The following is a 17810-nucleotide window of genomic DNA, read 5'->3' on the forward strand; positions in this document are numbered from 1 at the left end:
CACGTGAACAGATGACCGTGAGTTGATACAGGACTCAATCTTTGCAATTGCAGTATCTTAGCCAACAGACTTCACGCTACCTTGCAACATTTGTGATCCCAGTAGGGCAACTCTTGAGTGAAGGTCTCCATCATCCAGCACACCAATCAGGTCCGCATTGACACGTCGGCCACCTCGCGTATCACTTGAGGGGCACTCTGACTGGATGGGAAAACATCCTGCGTATTCGTCAAAAAGCAAGATCTTTCCCACTCGGGTGATAAGATGGCTCGATTCAGACGCTCCCCGGTGCACGAGACTACTACAGGCGCTGCTTGCACCTCAACTCTGTTCCTCTTTGTGATATTCTAGGACATTGTTGACATCGCCTGCCACCATCCTAGGTAACATGCCCAGCCCCATCAGAAACGTCGTGGTGCTTGGTGTACGTACGGCGACCACCCATCGTCCCTTTCTCTTGGATACGACACACTGACATGGAGTGCAGGCAACCGGTAACGTGGGCAAACCAGTGACAGCCGCCCTCGCTGCAGCAGGGTTTGTCGTCACAGCAGCTTCTCGCAGTCCAGGCCAGATGTTTCTGGGTCCTATCAAGGCGGCAGTGATGGACTACAGCTCAGTGGATGCGCTGGTGGACCTTTTCAAAGGACAAGACGCCGTTGTTGAGGCTTTCCCACCCCATGTCGCGCACTTACAATCCACTGTCATCGATGCGTGTCTCAGGGCCGGAACGGTCAAGCACATCATCACGCCGGACTTCAGCAACGATACATTCAATCCTTATATCATGGAGCTACCACTATTCGTCCCGAAGGTGGAAGCCCAGAAAGTGCTCGAAGAGAAGACCAGGGGGGCGCATCTCATTTGGAGCGCCGTTATTACGGGAGGATGGTATGACTGGGCGATTCCGCTGGGATTTTACTGGATCAACCCGAAGACGAATACCATCACTGTGTACGGGAGTGGGAACCAACGAAACAGCATGTGCCGAGTCACCACCGCCGCCAGAGCTGTGTGCGACGTACTGGCCGACCCGGACAGGTTCAAGAATCGTCCGATCTATGTCGCTGACTACACGGTGAGTATGAACCAGTTGATTCCGATACTGGAGGAAGTGCGGCCTGGTTGGAATATTGTCAAGGTCGATCTGGATAAGTTCGTCGCGGAGGCGCGAAGGTTGTGGGAGGAGGACTCAAAGAGAGGCGTTGAAGTGCGGCTGCTTTCACCGGCGTATAACATGTTTGGTACTTTCGGGGTGTTTGAGGAGAGTAACAGGTATAATGCGGATTTTGAGAGGTTGATTGAGCCTGGGTATGGGCATCAGAAGAGTCTGAATGAGTTGAAGGAGGAGTTGAAGGTTCTAGTTGAGGAGCAATGATTGAGGCGAGGCTGCAATACAACGAGTGTGCACTATGGCCCCTGGAGACTGTGAGCAAGCACGTCAATTAAGCATCAATGGTGTGATAGGCTTGCTTGTTATGTACTGTATAGATGACAGCCTAGTGAACCCTAGCCCTAGCAAAGCATACCCGCTTAATTTAGGAATTCATCTCACCATTCTCCTGTAATTTCTGGCTCTGCAGTACCAATGTCAGTCTGAGTTGACTTGAGTATCTCCTGCTATTACTGTGTTGCGTCCATACATGCAATCTGTAGATAGTGGCCAAGCTCAAAAACGCCAGGTATATCATGGCCTGAGTCTTTGCAAGAGGTAGGATTTCACTCTCCATTCATTGGGCTAGCCATGGCAATACCCACGATCGACCTCAGTCGAGCCACTGATCAGACACGAAGCCCGCAGCTACTCAAAGATGTACGCCATGCACTGGTCGATGTCGGCTTCCTGTACTTATCTAATCATGGTATCGAAGAGTCTACCATTGATGATCTGGTGAAGATGCTCCCAGTCCTCTTCGCGCTGCCGGAAGATGTCAAGGAATCCGCTGCACTGAGGCAATCGCCCCACTTCCTGGGATTCAGCAAGTTCGGCACAGAAATTACAGCTCGAGTCCAGGATCAAAGGGAACAATTCGAATTGGCCAATGAACTTGAAGACAAGTACAGCAAAGCAAGTGGTTTGCCATTATACACGAGGCTTCAAGGGCCAAATCAATGGCTGAAAGCAGACGCCTTACCAGAGTTTCGTGAGATCGTCGAGTCCTATATTGCTGCCCTGCAGGACGTGGCCCTCCGGTTTCTGGAGGTCGTCACCGAATCGCTGGAATTGCCACAGGACAGCCTTGTTCGTTTCACAGGGCCTCAAGACCGGCTCAAGCTGGTGCACTACCGGCCGTCGGCGGATGCTACGCTCGATGCGCAGTCTCAAGGCGTTGGCCCGCACAAAGACAGCTCGGGATGGATGACGTTTTTGCTGCAAGCTTCTGACCCATCGATCAAGGGTCTTCAAGCACTCTCGAAAGATGGAGTTTGGCTTGACGTTACACCCGTGCCAGGCACCTTGATCGTCAATATGGGCCAGGCGTTCGAGGTCGTTACCAACGGAGTGTGCAAAGCCACGACTCATCGAGTGCTGCTGCCGCCGGGTGACTATGACAGATATAGCGTGCCGTTCTTTCAAGGTGTTCGGCCAGATCTGACCAAGCGAGATCTTCAGAGTTTGTGGGGGCACTTTGACAAGGAGAAATGGAATACGAGAGAATCGGAGGAGGGTCAAAGGGTGGATAGTCCTTTTCTGCGTGGGAAGTATGAGACATGGGGAGAGGCACAGCTTCGCACCAAGATTCGGAGCCATAGAGACGTTGGGCTTAGGCATTATGCTGATGTCTTCGAGAAATATGTCAATGATGATTGATTGGATATGCTTTTAGCCAGTAAAGGAAAACTCTGTGGTTGTATTTCACTCCACGACAACGTCCTTGCTGGTGTCGAGCTCCTCAAATCTCCTCAGGTCCATTTCTCCCTCCAACAAGGGCTTTACGTAGGGGTCGAATGTCTTCCAGTAGGGGTTGTTCAGGTGATACTGCTGGCTGCTTTCTTGCTCATAGCGTTCCACGATCGTAAAGTCTCGGGGATCGTGGACTGATTGCATAACCAACCATGAGAGGGTCTCTTTATCTTTGGAATAGACCCGTGAAGCTTCGATGAGCTTGTTCTTGAGCTTCTGGATGATTTCCGGGTCGGCGGATTTGGCCCGCAGATGAACTGTGATCGTGTACACCATTGTGATAGTCTTTCCAAAGAAAGGTGGTAGTCAAGGACAGGTGTTACAGCCGACGTCAAGCTGCCACAACGTTACTGAGTAGATAATCCTGAATTCTTTGTCTCCTCTTACCACTGTACAATCCTTCTTGAAGGGTCTTTAGACGAATCATTATGAAAGAGGGACGGTTTTTGTGAGAGATTCTTTCATTGGAGAAAAGGTGCATTGTCAACGCACGTGGAGCGACACACCTCCACCTATGACGATGGTTATGGTTCTTTTCACTTTCTTATGGACGCGATGGTTCCTCGGATGAACAAAGGCTCTTCATGGCCAGACCTGTTGGTCTCTGTCATCTGTATTCTTACCCTTCTGCCGTATCAATACCTTGCCATGGACTACGGATAGTTCGCAATAGCCTGGGTGAACATTTGGCTCTAGGACATGAAGTTCGCAAAGTACGCTAGACCCAACCCCATTGCGGCACACAACTATTGCAGGAAAGCTGAACGTCTACAGGGAACTTGAGGACGAGGCCGTCCCGGAATGGAGGATCAAATACCTTGACTACAAGGCGAGTTCCTCGGAGCTCCTGCCAGAGCCGTCCACTGACTGCAAGAAGCAAGGAAAGAAGAAGATCAAAGCCGTCTCCAAAGCCCTTCGAAACCTCGAAAAGACACCCGTCCTTCCCGCTCCTCCTGCCCTCGTACCCGAGAATGAGTCGGATAGAATCCCATTCACTCAGTATGACTTCCACCGACCACGTCCTACCACCACTCAATCGTCACGGTCATTGCCCGAGATCGAAGAAATTGCGCCTGAAGATGAAAGTGACCACAATGAAAGACCACCCAATGCTGGACAAGACACACAAACCTCGTTCCATCAATCCCCTCCCATCGTCATCCCCGGGCAAGAGAGTGAGCATGGCAATTTTGCAGAACGATCACCACTACACGGTGGAGAAACATTTCCTCCCACGAGACGACAGATGAACTATGGCTCAATCATCGGCTCGCCTCCATCAGACGATACCCCGGGGAGGTTTGACGCTCTGCACCTCCCTGATCCTGCATTAAGCCCAGCGTCTCGCAATCATACACACACACAGTCAGAAGTTCCATCGCCTGAACCACTTACCAGGTTACCGCCGGCTGCTCAAGTGCCTCAAGGCCCAGATGCTTACCATGTCGGCGAAACAGTGCGAAAGCCCAGGCACAGCCTTGGAGGAAGCCTTGCAAGATCAATGTTCAAAAATCGACTACGTCCCGATATCACAAAGAGCCATTCGGTGTCTTTGCCGTCACCGTCTGATTCAAATCCACGATCTCGTCTGAGAAGGCTATTCTCCGCCCAGCCTCATGAACAGCCGGCAGTCGACGACGTCCGCCTCGGAGCATATAAAGAACTCGACGCTAGGCAATCCGAATTCTTTACATTTCTGGACAAAGAATTGGACAAGATAGAAAGCTTCTACAAGATGAAAGAAGATGAGGCGACGGCACGTCTGCAGGTACTACGGCAACAACTACACGAGATGCGGGATCGGAGGCTGGCAGAGATTTTGCAAGAACAAAACAAAAAAGGGTCCGCGGCACAGAATGGTCACCAGATTGCGCCGGCCAAGTCGAAAACATCCTTTTCCGGTCTTCGTCCAGTCAATGGAGTCGCTGCAGACTTGCTCAAAAAGCCTCTTGAGAATGCGTTCGGTCGTCGCTCTACTATCGGCAAGACCAGTCAAGCCATGGGAGAATTGAGTTCCCCTCCTGGTCCGAAAGCTCAAGAGCGTATTGGCGATGGAAAGCAAGACTATGTGCGGCGCGACCACGGTCACGACGTGCCATACAGGTTTGCAAAAAGACGACTTAAGCTGGCCTTGCAAGAGTTTTATCGAGGACTCGAACTGTTGAAATCTTATGCCATCGTAAACAGGACGGGGTTCCGAAAGATCAACAAGAAATATGACAAGGCTGTTCAAGCCCGGCCGGCACTTCGATACATGTCGGAAAAAGTCAACCATGCTTACTTTGTCAATAGCGACATCATTGACCATCATCTTGTAGCGGTCGAGGACTTGTACTCTCGCTATTTCGAACGCGGCAACCATAAGATCGCTGTCCGGAAACTCCGTTCGAAATTAGGCCCTGGTGATCAATCAGGCACGACGTTCCGCAACGGCCTCTACGTTGCAGCCGGCATCTGTTTCGGCGTGACAGGCCTCATCAATGCTGCGCAAATAATCAACGGTGCCGATCCGACCATCAGCACGCAGACGAAATATCTGCTGCAGATCTATGCCGGATATTTCCTCTCTCTGCTGTTGTTTCTCCTATTCTCCCTCGACTGCAGGATCTGGAGCATGTCCCATGTCAATTATGTCTTCATCTTTGAATACGATACCCGACACGTTCTCGACTGGCGGCAGCTGGCGGAGATCCCCTGCTTCTTCCTTTTCCTCAACGGTGTTTTCCTTTACCTCAATTTCGAGATCACCTATTCCGAATCCTTTTTCCTCTACTGGCCGGTAATACTCATATCGATCACTCTGCTGATAATGGCCCTCCCTTTCAAGATTCTGCACTACGAATCAAGGAGGTGGTGGGGCTATTCGAACTGGAGGCTGCTCTGTGCAGGCTTCTACCCTGTCGAGTTTAGGGACTTTTATTTGGGCGACATGTACTGTTCTGAGACTTATGCCATGGGTCAAATCGAGGCCTTCTTCTGTCTCTACGTCAATAACTGGAACAACCCTCCACAATGCAACTCGAGTCACTCGCGTTTGATGGGGTTCTTCAGCGCCCTGCCCGCAGTCTGGCGTGCACTTCAATGTCTTCGTCGTTACTATGATTCACGAAACTGGTTTCCTCATCTGGCCAACTGTGCCAAATATTTCTGCAACATAGTCTACTACATGACGCTGTCAATGTACCGTATCGACGTGAGCGACCGCATGAAAGCCATCTTCATAACTTTCGCCTTGGTCAATGGCGTCTACTGTTCTTTCTGGGACGTTTTCCTGGACTTCAGTTTGGGAAATCCATCCTCCAAGCACCCTTTTCTGCGCGACCAGCTGGCCTACAAGAGAGTCTGGGTGTATTACGTGGCAATGATCGCGGATGTGGTGCTACGGCAGCAGTGGATCTTCTACGCGATATTCACGTCTGACTTGCAGCACTCTAGCACGGTATCATTCTTTGTCGCTTTGGCCGAGGTCCTTCGCAGAGGCATATGGTCACTGTTCCGTGTGGAGAACGAACACTGTAACAACGTGGGCAAGTTCCGTGCTTCAAGAGACATCCCATTGCCGTACGAGATTCCCGAATCTCCAGAAGTGGCCAGCAAAGCAGCCTCGCCTACTCAGCAAAGACAGACGCCATCAACACCCGGAGACGGCCGGCCAGAATTGCATGTCACTACCGGGGCGGACGTGGAGCGTGCTTCTCCTGGCGCTTGGTCTCTACGGAACCGCAAGACCAAGACCCCAGGCGGTGGAGCGACACCTCTTACACCAGGTATGCGCGCTCTACAACGAGTTGGCTCAGTCATTGCATCTGCGCACGCACAAGATTTCGAGAAGCGCCGCAGACCGGAAGTCGAAGGCCCAGATGGTCAGGACGAGCATGCGCCCGATCGTGAAGATAGTGACGATGAGGATGATGACGATTCCGATGATGATGGCGGTGTTGATGAGGTCGAGGAGTTGCGCCGCCAGCAGCGCGAGGATGTCGACCCCGACCAAAAGGACATTACTGAAGCACAGAGGTTGATAAATAGGGCTCGGACTGGGGATGGAGGTTCAGTGTGAGCATTGTGCTTCCATGCCCGCTCCAGTACGAATAGGTTACTTCCCGCAAGGAATATTGTTGGCTAAATCTTCGTGACAAAATTCATCTACCTCCTTCTCCGAGGTGTATTGTTTAGGATTGTATGTACAATCGTGCATTCAACATACACTGCCCTTGCCGCCCCACCAAATCTGACGAGAGCTTGCAGGCAAGAAAAAGTGTCCTTTGGCGCCCGTGTCATTTGCTGACCAAACTCCCCATATCACAATGGTCTTCGATTCTTGACGACCACTGTTATGTTTTCTCTTCGGCCGCTATGGTTCATTGCAGCGTTAATTTCCATACATGCCATCTGCATCTAACGTATGGCTGTCGGCTCAACCGATGTCTACGCGCAATAGCCTTTTAACCATAGGCAACCTGTGGGTCGGGTCCGCCTGGCTCCCCTCCGCCCGGAGCCATGTAATTCGTCTTAGGGTTACCTGTTTCCTGCACAGCAGAGCAGCGAGCCATGGTCGGTGAACTGTGTAAATATCACGTTAGCATACGAATTCTTGTACAAGACTTCATCGAGAGTAACATACCTTCTTGCAATGACATCGGTCTGGTAAAAGTCCTTGATAGGATTCTTGAGCGGCTCGCCAGTCGGCTTGGCGCCCTTGTTGTGGTCGACGAGCTGGACCTTGCTCAGGCTGGACAGGGCACTCTGCTCGAGGACATCATATCGTCGAAGTGCAGGGCTGATCTCTTCCATGCGGTCCCTCAGGACCTCGAGGTCGTCGTACGGCAGGGCAACACCTAGAAACTCGGATGCGGCGCGGATGATCTTCCAGTCCGTCCTGGCGGCGCCGGGCAAGGCGACTGCTGAGCGGGTCATTTGCACGCGACCCTCGGTGTTGACGTACGTGCCTGATTTCTCAGTGTAGGCGGCGGCAGGGAGGACGACGTCTGCTAGTTGAGCACCAGCGTCACCGTGATGGCCTTGGTAGATGACGAAGGCGTCCTTGGGAATGTCTGCCTCGGTGATCTCATCGGCGCCAAGGAGCCAGACGATCTTGGGTTTCGTTTCTGCGACCTTTTTGGAAGGTGTTGTGAAACCGACTTCGTATGCGCCTGCTCTTGAGGCTGCGCGTTGTAGCACGTTGTAACCTTGCCACTCTGCTGTGTTGAAGTTTGCTTGGTTTTTGTCCACGAAGGATCCGACAGCTTCGTAGATGGCCGCCGCATCGGGGTGCTCCGCAACAACACTGCCGAGGATGATCATGGGCCTCTTCGCGCTGGACAATTTCTTGCCGAAGTCGCCGGACAGGGCCTTCTTCACGGCGGCAGCGTCTTTGCCGAGGTTGTCGTACTTGAAGGTGCTCTTGAAGTCTTCGCCAATGTAGCCGATCTCGAGAGGTGCTCGCATCCATTGCTTTCTGATCCTGGCGTTCAATACTGCCGCTTCCCATCTTGGGTTGCTGCCGATAATGAGCATAGTATCTGCGTCTTCAACACCGAAGATCTTGGAATTGAAGAGATAGTTGGGGCGGACATCGATGCCGTGAGCGATGGGAGAGCTGCCACCGGGCTGGTCGAGGGCGAGGTTTTCGGAGTTGAGTCTGTTGGCAAGGTCCTTCATTGCGACCAGTGATTCGACTTCGGTGAGATGACCGGCAATGGCCTTGAACTCGTTCTCGGCCGGCTTCAGTGTTCGCCAGGCATATCCAATCTCGGTCAGAACCTGTTCCCACGTAGCAGGCAAGAACTTGTCATCTTTCCGGACAAGAGGTGTGGTCAATCTCTGCGTCTTCAATCCATCGAGGGAGAAACGTTGCTTGTCATCGATCCACTCTTCGTTGATATCGTCGTTCAATCTAGGCAGGATTCTCTTGACTTCCACTCCTCTTGCGTCCACTCTGATGTTTGCTCCCATAGCATTGGAAACGTCGATGGATTCAAATTTGGTGAGCTCCCAAGGTCGGTAGCTGAACGCGCCTGGCTTGGTGAGAAGCGCACCCACAGGGCACAGGTCCACCACATTTCCAGACAACTCGGTATCAAGGTTCTTTTCAAGGTATGTGCCAATCTCCATTCCATTCCCTCGTCCTGTAGACCCTAGTTCTGGCGCTCCGGCAATTTCGTTGGCAAATCGAATACATCTCGTGCAGTGAATACATCTGTTCATGGAGGTTTTGACCAGAGGTCCAATGTTCTTGTCCTCGACAGCGCGCTTTCCTGTTACTTCATGAAACCGTCCTCTGTCTGCTCCGTATCTCATTGATTGATCCTGTAGATCGCACTGGCCACCTTGGTCGCAAATGGGACAATCTAGGGGATGGTTGGCGAGTAGGAATTCCATTATACCTTCTCTTGCTTTATGTGTCATGGGTGAATCGGTCTTGACGACCATGCCTGGTTGGACGGGCCATGCGCATGATGCGACGGGTTTTGGTACTCGTTCGACTTCGACAAGGCACATACGACAGTTACCCGCGATGAGGAGTTTTCTGGAGACAGCAAAGTCAACACAACTGTGGCGGTCACGGACAGCAGGTCGGGACATACTCATGGTAACAAAATCTAGGGATCGTGACGCCAGCCTTTTCACAAGCCTGGATCAAAGCTGAACCAGCCTCTATCGAGATCTTTTTGCCATCGATTGTGAGTTCGACTTCGGCGGGTCGTCTGGCTGAGGAGGTGAAGGATCGAGTTGCCGTCGAGGTCAGCGGCCTTCTGGAGCGCCCGGCGGCGCGAAGGAGCTGAGACCGCATCTTGTCTGGCCGGACTGGTCTCAGCTACAATAATCACAACAATGCAGAAGGGAGGATGGTGTTGACGAGAAGCTCATTTGAAATCTTGGGCGCAGCTTGACTGACGTCCTGGACCGAGATCCATCTCGCAAACTCCAAATACTCGACCTTTGATTGGCTGATAGTCTACTTGGCGGAAATGCCTCTCTTTACAGGTAGTAATGTCCGTAGTACACCACCACTCTCTCATATAAACATTGCAGGTCATAATCATTCTTGCGAATGCTTCTATGAGCCATAAAGATAAGTCTGCCGAGCAGATCGTGTCGAACTCCTGAGCGCCCGCTGATTGTAATACCTCCAGACTGCCATCCCCCGCTGAGCTATCTCACAACTGGCCCGCTGGATCAGCGCCTAAACAATGATCTCAAAGTCTTGCTCGATTGGCCAAGAGTCTGCCGAGAAGAAGCATAATAGTACATCATGGTCTTGACAGGCACCCAGGCCAGCCAACCCTTCTGCAGGTCGTAGCCCATCTCTTCTGCCACCATATCGACAAAGGCCACCAGGACATTGACGGCGCTATTTTCGGTACAAAGCGCATTCTTGTTCCGCAGTGTACATTGTTGGTATTTCGTCGCCCGCGGAAACATGGCCTGTTCGTAATTCTTGACAGCCTCGTCGATGTCACGGTCGCTTTTCAGGGCTACTTCCAGTGCTTCGGCCAGTTCCAGCGCGTCTTTCATTGCCTTGTTAACGCCTTCACCCGCGAACGGCGTCATGAGGCTTGCCGCGTCTCCAATCATCGTGTATCCTTTCTTGTGCTCCCAGAATTGTCCGACTGGGAGCTCAAAGAGAGGCCAAGCAACAAAGCCATGACTGGCCTGAGTCCAGCGAAGGATGTCCGGCGACCAGTCTGCGAAATTTCCGAGTATCTCCTGTTTCAGCGCGTCTTCGTCCTTGCCGTATTTGGCGACCACATCAGAAGCATACTTTTCGTCCTTCATGACCCAAGCGGCAATCCGGACGCTCTCGTCCCCCATTCTCTGCGCAGTAAAGCTCTTCCGATCCGAGTATACGAAGTAACTGCCGCGTCCTATCATCTTGGACATCTCCGGGTACTCATCGTTGACATTGTTGATGAAGCTTGTAAACCCGCATATGCCTGAATATTGCGGTTTGATGTCTGTCAAAAGTGGTCTGACTTTTGACCACGCACCGTCTGCGCCGATGACAAGATCGAATGGTCCCGCGGTCGATTGGTCCCGGAAAGTCAAGACACCTGTGTTGGGCTCGAGGGCTTGCAGGACTTTGCCCCATTGAATGATCTTGGGCTTGACACTCTGGAGGAGCATGCTTCTGAGCAGTTCACGATCAATTTCTGGGCGCGCGTATTCGCCGGTTTCGGCCTTGCTTTTCGGCTCCTCGCGGTGGTGTAATAAGACAGTAGCGTTCTTGTCCCCAATCTTGAGCTCCTCGCCGTCATAGCGAAGGTGCTTGAGAGCTTCGTCCCATAATCCTGCCTTTTTCAAGGCGGCCAGGCCTGTGTCGTTGTGCAAGTCTAATGTGCCTCCCTGGGAAGGACGTGATGTTGGTGAGACGTCCCGTTCGAAGATGGTGATGGAGACATCGATTTCAGTGACCTGCAGCAGACGAGCCAGTGTCAAGCCTGAGGGGCCTGCCCCGATGATAGCAACGCTCAATGGCATGAGCTCTTTGTGTGATGAAGAAGGGAAAACGAAATCGTGTGTTGTCGAGAGATATCAGTCAAGCAAGTAAAGATTGCCTGTGGTGTCAATGGTTCAAAGACTTGCCTTTTGGTTCCTAAGGTGCCAGTGTAAAGTATTGCAAGTTCTTGGGGCAGGCCAGCGGCAGCATCTTCTTATAGATTACAGTGGCTTGCACTATTCGTGCAATGGAAAACAGAGTTCGCGACAACCGAGGCGCGGCATCGCGACAGCCTCTCGCATTGCCATCTGTAAGCATGGTGGTTGGAATACAAGAGCAATATGGTGCGGCAAAGCTCGCGCCGCTTGCCGTAAATGGGAAAGGGGGGGCTAGGGACTAGGGGGCACGGGGGCACGGGGGGCCTTATAGCCTGGGCAGCCTCGTGGTTATAGCCGAACAGGGCTAGAACAACCAAAACAAACGCAGCTGTGCCAGCCGACGACCCAAGTCCATGCCGCGTCAACGGTGTTGTCGACAGTGAATTAAGTGGCGTCGTACGCCAGAAAGGCGTAGAGGTGAATTAGTGCGAAGCATTGGAATGATCTATCACAACATTGTAGCTTCTACTCAGTCACTCATTAAGTATACAATAGCTCTACAATTCTCAGAGTCTAGATGCAAATATGCACATCCTCTTGTTCACATGAACGGCACTATCCCGGCCATTGCAGCGAAAGCCATTTCGCCCACTTTCCCACTACGGTTCCGAATGTTCACAGCCGCATTGGAGCTGGTAGTACTCGAGCTGTCAGTAGTCGAGGTCGCTGCAGTAGCCGTTGTCGTTGTCGCCGACGGACACTGAATGCTGTTACATAGCGCCGCGAGCTGTGAGCCGGGCACAAATGTACGAATTGGCCGAGTACTGTTTTTGAGGGGATTCCCATCAGCATCGAGGCTTTCCACGATGCTCCAAGGATAGTAGCTCTTCGCAGTGAATCGCGTTTCGAACCCGGCCTTGTTTGCCTTGCCAACGAGAGAGAAAGGTCCACTTTGCGACTGACCAGAATAGATCTGCCATTGAGCCACCTTTGTCGCACCATTCCAACTCATCCAGTACGAGGTTGGAGCACTGGTATTATGCGCGTAGGTGTAGAGCGCGGGTGCGTCGAGAGGACTAGTCGTGAAGTTGTGCTTGAAAGCACGATAGTTCATGGTTCCGCTAGTGGCGAAGTGGCCTTGCTGGACCATTATGCCGTCAGATGTATATTCAGAGATGTAAGCATTCTCGCCCCAGCCTAAGAATGCATTGGATGTGTTCCACTGCGAGCCGACGAGCTGCACATTGCCTTGAGAAGCTGAGATGAATTGATAGGGCGAAACAAATTCCTGGATTAGGGAAACAGTGTTTGTGGTAAGGTCCAATTTCAAGATCTTCCCAGCAGAGTATCGAGCTGTTTGATTGTATCCGTTCGAGGCATTGTCAAACAGCGAAATGACGGTGGTGGTATCATTCTCCTCGAGAAAGCGTGCGTCGTGCTGGAAGCTGAAATTCAGTCCTGCTGCGAAGGAGAAGTCTGAGTTGCTCCCGCCCAACGTCCAAATGATGTGGCCGTCTTGCCCAGAGACTTTGTACACCGCGCATGTATGACGGGCAGAGATTAGATAATCCCCATCCGGATTCAGATCAACACTGTTGATGTGGAAATAATCCCATGGACTTGTTGGGGTCAACCCGTTTCCCGACACTTCGGTCGAGTGTGGCAACACGAAAGTTTCGTTGACACCAACGTGGTCCAGGGCAGACCACTCGAATTGTAGCTCGCCTGTATCGAGGTTGATGTGCTGGAAGTAGCAGTTTATCAACCACCCTTGACCGGAGATGTTATAGCCAGATAGATCGTAGTGCTCGGGGTTGTAAAGAGTAAATATTGCGGACTTGCCATTGTCGACGACGTTAAATTCATGTTCGTCAAAATTCGCCAGCCCACCTTGGGAGTGTATAGATGTCTGAGTGGTCAGCGTGCTGTCTAAAACAACGGCATACCCGCGAACGTAGCCATCATTTTGCGCGCCAGTAATGTAGCACAAATTGTCGGTCCCATTGATTGAGCAGACGTGGAAGTTGTGTGATGGTCCTCCGCCTGTTTGACCGAAACCACTCCAAACAAGATTCTTTGATATGTCAGTCTCGCTCTTTCAAGAACCATGGTCCGACACTAACCCCTCTATTATCGTAAATGTAGTTCGCCGCTTGAAATGTTTGGTATGGGCCGAGAAAGATATAGCCTGGAGTCACTGAGTCTTCGACAAAATGTGATATATTAAGGAAGGGCGCATAGATGTCAGGTCTCTGGATCGCATGTCAGCATGGTCGACCAAGCTCTGGACCGGGTATCGTACAGATTTGAACTGAGAGAGCGGACCGGTGCTATTTGTCGTTGTTGGAGCCAGACCCTGAGCACTCGCAGCCAGGAAAAGGTACGACGCGAAAAGCCATGCCACCAGTGTATGCAGAAGGCTTCGCATCGCGTATGGAAGATGTGGTAGGAGGGCGTACTCTGGTAAAGCTCGAGGCACACTCAGTCCCCGACAGCACCGAACCATCAACAGGCGCAAGCCACTCCCCAATTCGGCAATTGTTATTGTAGGGTGGCCATGTTTCTACAGACCGGGAGGACTGCGAACCTTGCAAAGGTTGCGCAGGCTGACTTTCAATAAAGCCTGTTGTCACATTGCGGCTAGAAGGATTTCCCCGCAAAGGTCCGATTCTTACATGTGGGATTTCACCTCGAATGACATATTGCATGCCCCAACCTTGACCAATCGCTTATTTACCGGGCGATGCTTGATTGTTCTGGGGGGCTTTTCTAGCGCATTTAGGGGTCTTTAGGCTATGCATGTCAGAGCCTCGAGTGCCTAAAGTTAGTGCAGCTGTATCCGAGACTGGGCACGCCAAATCTGTAACACGCGTCTCGCAACACGCCTTCTCCGCTCTTTATTCTTCGTATGTACAGTAGATGCGCTTCACGGAGTGGTGACCTCGACATGTGCCAGGTATGTCCACAAGAGTGTTAGATCTAATCCAGGTCATGCAATAAGCAAATTGCTTAAGTCAGTACAGCACTACAGTTCAGAATGCTTATTAGTCCTCCGCTGTCCTGAACCATCAGCTGTCCCTTCGTCTCTACACGAGTGAACACCCATGCAAGTTACATCAATGTGCTTCAATGGCATTCTCTTCTCGAGTCTTTTCATCTTTGTCCATGAACTCAGCTGCCACGATCGCAGCGCGATCCGCGACCATCACCTGAGCTTGGTGGAAGACCGCCCTGAAAGCAAACTGTCTCAGTCTGGTTATCCTCGAAGTACTACCACCGGCAATCGGGGCCCTTGATGTCATGTCATTCGTGGCTGTCCCGGTAGTCGTTCTAGTCAAGTTCCCTTTCCTCACTTAGGACGGGCTCAGGTGCGCTCTCATATATGCTGAGAAGACTGCCTGTCTGTACGGCGACACAGCGCGTATGGAATTTACAAGAGCCGTTCTCCAGGTTGATAAACAAGCATGTGCTCATGCACGAGTTCGAATGTGGCCAAGCTTCGCTCTTGTCGTCTTCCTTGTCGTCTTCGTCATCATCGTCATCATCGTCGTTGTCATCGTCCTCCGACTCGTTGTCATCGTCCTCCGACTCGTTGTCATCGTCCTCCGACTCGTTGTCATCGTCCTCCGACTCGCTGTCATCGTCCTCCGACTCGTCGTCGGCATCCTCTTCTCGTTCTTCATCGTCGTCCTCCGACTCATCCTCGGCTTTACTTTCACTATCGCCTTCGGATCCGCTACTCTCAACTTCAGAGTCTGCCAAAATAGACTCGCCGATGTCGTTCTGGCCGGTCACATCGCTTCCGTCGCCGCTGGTGGGCGTGAAGATGATGGCTTCATCGTCGCTGGATTTGGACGAATACCGATCGCTTCCTTCCTCGCCAACAGTCTCCTCCTCTTCAGAGTAATACTCCGCGTCCTCGTTGTCACTATATTCTGGATTTGCGGGCTCTTGCTGAAGAGACCTTACCGCTCGGCATATGGGCCCATTGCAGTATGTTCTGGCCGATTTCATGTTGTGCGATGTCTGGTACGTTGAAAACGTATAACAGGGTAGGGAATGTTAAGAAGTGGGATTTGTGCTGGGAATGTGTATACGGTTGTCAGTGCTTTCTCAATTCAGGTGAGCTCCCTCGACAATCTGGAGATTGATTTTGAAATTGCAAAAGGGTTTTTTTCCGTAGCGTTACTGCTATCCAGAGAACCCTGCCTTGTACCTTGTGATGGCTTCTCTGGTAGTATTTGGTGCTACGAGCGAAAACCTTCCAGAATGAACTATGTTTGCTTCTGGAGGACAGTAAGTACTGGCTTCCTCCCACAATCATACATGCAGACGATCTATGGATGCGCCACTGAGTGACTCAGTTTGCCCTTTTTGTGGTGATGAACGCCGCGTCCTGTTCCTCTCCCAGACCGACATCTTTGGGAACGTTGTCTGTTCCACTCGATGATTGTTGTGCGGACAGATTAGGTGCTTGACGAGGTTTCTCTAGTCATGCAGTGTCCCCGAAGATTACATGGGTTTGGAGGAGCTCTGGTGATGGTATTGGTGGAACCATGATATGCAAGGCTGTGTGCCCCTGATAAGTTCGTGGTGGAGTGTGTGGGCCATGGTTTCTGGTGGGTCGATGCATTTTCACATCTTGTTCGAGCAATAGCACCATACTCTTGAACTCGAACGAACCCTGCTAATCGAACCTGTGTTTGGCACTCAAATAAGGTTTGTTGCCACTGCTGGCGACCAAGGACGGTAAGCATAAGGCCGGACAACCCCTTCGCAACCTATGCCCGCGCCTGTCTACTCTGTAACGGCAGAGTGTACACTCTTGCTACGGCCACCGATGTTCACACAGTATAGTGCTTTTCATATAGAGGATCTTTATCTCCCTCTGCGACCTCTCTCCAGTCGTACTCCAGCGCTTTGGCCAATCTCCTTGCCACATCTTGCCCTCCATAATGGTGAGCGATAAAAGCCAGAGTCACATCCATTCCGGCACTGATACCAGCCGACGTCCAGATTTCGATGGGAACGGAACCCTTGGACTCAGAGGGCAGACTGCGGACCCACCTCGCAGCATGCTGCCAGTGAACCTGAGGGTTGCTTTTGGCAACGGTGTCAAAACGAGACATGTTGGTGGTCGCTCGGCGATGGTTTAGCAGGCCAGTCAGCGCGAGTGCATAGGAACCAGTACAAACTGTGATAATGGCGGTGCGAATTTGTGGCGCAATCTTCGGGACGAAGTCGATGAGGCTCTGAATGTTTGAGGTCTTGGTTCCATCAGGATGAATGCGCTCAAGCCGTGTTCCTACTCCACCTGGAATGAGCAACACATCGACAGGTGGAGGCCTGTCTGGCCCGTCGATGGCTTTGAGATATTCCGCATATGTGGTGTCTGGCTGCAGATACTGGTTGAAAGCTGTGTTGACTTTGCCTCCAGTATCTGGGTAGCCTCCCTGCAAGTCAAACGACCAGTTTACGGATCGCGGTACGATTGGCTTTGTGGGAACCGGATCCAGTGTCTCCGCGATCAGCTTGAGTGAAATCTCGAGGTTACCTGAGGAGGTGGAGTGAGTATTGAGGATATCCAAAGGTCCAGTCAAATCGAGAAGTTGGAAGCCGGGGAAAATGGGCATCAAGTAATGTACTGGAGGAGCCATGGTTGAAAGAGGTTTCTGGGGCGAGGCACTACCCTTTGGAACGAGCAGATATTCGAGCGGTTACTGTGGAGTATGTTCTGACTGTTCGAGTACTGCAGTTTCAGTTGGAAGAGTAGATTGATCACATCCAGGACATGGCCCCGTTTAATAGTTCTTTCGATCAAGAGGTGCCACAGTTGAAGGGCGTGCGATGTTTGTCTGTTTCAAATTACCGCTTTGGTCCATACTTCCAGATGGAGAGGCGGGGATTGTGAAGTAGAGGCCATGACGCCATCTGCCCGACGGGAATCAACAAGGACAGTCAGTAGTGGTAGTGGTAGTTGCAGCACTGCATAGGAGTTGATGAGGGCGCAACATTTGGGAGAGAGCACCTGGTGGACCATTGTGCATCGTAGTTGTGATATACTCTGGTAGTCCGAGACAAAAACGTCAGACATCCAAAGACTGGGAACCAAAGGGAATTGTATCCTTTCGCTGTCAGGACCTGTCAGCCTCAGATTCGAGGAACCAACCAAATGCTCTGACAGACAACCATTCATTGCAACCAATGAGACCCTTAAGTTCCACATGCTGACTTACACTTAAACTGTACTACAGTACAAGAGGAAGGTTTCCCGCTCCTTCGCCTGCGCATTTCTCGTCTACTCAATCAATAATCAATCCTCACTTTTTTAATCCCTCTTCCTTCCGCTTCCACACTTTCCACCTGA

The 17810-nt window shown here is 51.6% G+C and overlaps 7 protein-coding genes across 7 annotated transcripts; 2 read left to right on the forward strand and 5 right to left on the reverse strand.

The window, feature by feature from the left end:
• The first annotated feature begins 109 nt into the window (after nt 1-109).
• Nucleotides 110-1528, forward strand: EDD37DRAFT_208124 (uncharacterized protein). Its single transcript, XM_062810266.1, has 2 exons — nt 110-424; nt 488-1528. Exons 1-2 carry the CDS (start codon nt 389-391, stop codon nt 1376-1378), a joined length of 927 nt encoding a protein of 308 aa, XP_062665382.1. The 5' UTR covers nt 110-388; the 3' UTR covers nt 1379-1528.
• Nucleotide 1529: 1 nt separating this feature from the next.
• EDD37DRAFT_208073 (naringenin 3-dioxygenase) lies at nt 1530-2891 on the forward strand. The gene has a single exon (XM_062810265.1). It carries the CDS (start codon nt 1745-1747, stop codon nt 2810-2812), a length of 1068 nt encoding a protein of 355 aa, XP_062665383.1. The 5' UTR covers nt 1530-1744; the 3' UTR covers nt 2813-2891.
• EDD37DRAFT_207967 (uncharacterized protein) lies at nt 2835-3372 on the reverse strand. The gene is made up of 2 exons (XM_062810264.1): nt 3293-3372; nt 2835-3241 (listed from the first exon to the last, which is right to left on the reverse strand). Exon 2 carries the CDS (start codon nt 3179-3181, stop codon nt 2858-2860), a length of 324 nt encoding a protein of 107 aa, XP_062665384.1. The 5' UTR covers nt 3182-3241; nt 3293-3372; the 3' UTR covers nt 2835-2857.
• Nucleotides 3373-7350: 3978 nt separating this feature from the next.
• Nucleotides 7351-9698, reverse strand: EDD37DRAFT_654679 (NADH-ubiquinone oxidoreductase 78 kDa subunit, mitochondrial, variant; the record flags this gene model as incomplete). Its single annotated transcript, XM_062818706.1, has 3 exons — nt 7351-7468; nt 7530-9434; nt 9493-9698. The coding sequence occupies 3 exons, from the start codon at nt 9696-9698 to the stop codon at nt 7351-7353; spliced, it is 2229 nt and encodes a 742-aa protein (XP_062665385.1).
• Nucleotides 9699-9926: 228 nt separating this feature from the next.
• On the reverse strand, nt 9927-11737 carry EDD37DRAFT_643240 (salicylate hydroxylase). The gene is made up of 2 exons (XM_062817414.1): nt 10036-11737; nt 9927-9980 (listed from the first exon to the last, which is right to left on the reverse strand). The coding sequence occupies exon 1, from the start codon at nt 11384-11386 to the stop codon at nt 10085-10087; it is 1302 nt and encodes a 433-aa protein (XP_062665386.1). The 5' UTR covers nt 11387-11737; the 3' UTR covers nt 9927-9980; nt 10036-10084.
• Nucleotides 11738-11931: 194 nt separating this feature from the next.
• EDD37DRAFT_597167 (ASST-domain-containing protein) lies at nt 11932-14130 on the reverse strand. Its single transcript, XM_062814595.1, has 3 exons — nt 13746-14130; nt 13567-13695; nt 11932-13517 (listed from the first exon to the last, which is right to left on the reverse strand). The coding sequence occupies exons 1-3, from the start codon at nt 13947-13949 to the stop codon at nt 12045-12047; spliced, it is 1806 nt and encodes a 601-aa protein (XP_062665387.1). The 5' UTR covers nt 13950-14130; the 3' UTR covers nt 11932-12044.
• A 2066-nt stretch (nt 14131-16196) lies between these two features.
• EDD37DRAFT_208178 (class I glutamine amidotransferase-like protein) lies at nt 16197-17232 on the reverse strand. Its single transcript, XM_062810267.1, has one exon. The coding sequence runs from the start codon at nt 17098-17100 to the stop codon at nt 16288-16290; it is 813 nt and encodes a 270-aa protein (XP_062665388.1). The 5' UTR covers nt 17101-17232; the 3' UTR covers nt 16197-16287.
• Nucleotides 17233-17810: the final 578 nt, after the last annotated feature.

This window comes from Exophiala viscosa (genome assembly GCF_022695815.1).
Source record: "Exophiala viscosa unplaced genomic scaffold EDD37scaffold_17, whole genome shotgun sequence".
NCBI classification, from domain to species: Eukaryota; Fungi; Ascomycota; class Eurotiomycetes; order Chaetothyriales; family Herpotrichiellaceae; genus Exophiala; species Exophiala viscosa.

What these genes read in the sequence shown, in the direction of transcription:
- EDD37DRAFT_208073 (XM_062810265.1), top strand. Translation starts at nt 1,745, where the DNA reads ATGGCAATACCCACGATCGACCTCAGTCGAGCCACTGATCAGACACGA.
- EDD37DRAFT_208124 (XM_062810266.1), top strand. Translation starts at nt 389, where the DNA reads ATGCCCAGCCCCATCAGAAACGTCGTGGTGCTTGGT. An exon ending in GAAACGTCGTGGTGCTTGGT is followed by an intron (nt 425 to 487) that starts GTACGTACGGCG and finishes CATGGAGTGCAG; the next exon opens with GCAACCGGTAACGTGGGCAA.
- EDD37DRAFT_208178 (XM_062810267.1), bottom strand. Translation starts at nt 17,100, where the DNA reads ATGGCTCCTCCAGTACATTACTTGATGCCCATTTTCCCCGGCTTCCAA.
- EDD37DRAFT_207967 (XM_062810264.1), bottom strand. Translation starts at nt 3,181, where the DNA reads ATGGTGTACACGATCACAGTTCATCTGCGGGCCAAATCCGCCGACCCG.
- EDD37DRAFT_597167 (XM_062814595.1), bottom strand. Translation starts at nt 13,949, where the DNA reads ATGGTTCGGTGCTGTCGGGGACTGAGTGTGCCTCGAGCTTTACCAGAG. An exon ending in CGCTCTCTCAGTTCAAATCT is followed by an intron (nt 13,696 to 13,745) that starts GTACGATACCCG and finishes CATGCGATCCAG; the next exon opens with AGACCTGACATCTATGCGCC. An exon ending in ACATTTACGATAATAGAGGG is followed by an intron (nt 13,518 to 13,566) that starts GTTAGTGTCGGA and finishes GACATATCAAAG; the next exon opens with AATCTTGTTTGGAGTGGTTT.
- EDD37DRAFT_643240 (XM_062817414.1), bottom strand. Translation starts at nt 11,386, where the DNA reads ATGCCATTGAGCGTTGCTATCATCGGGGCAGGCCCCTCAGGCTTGACA.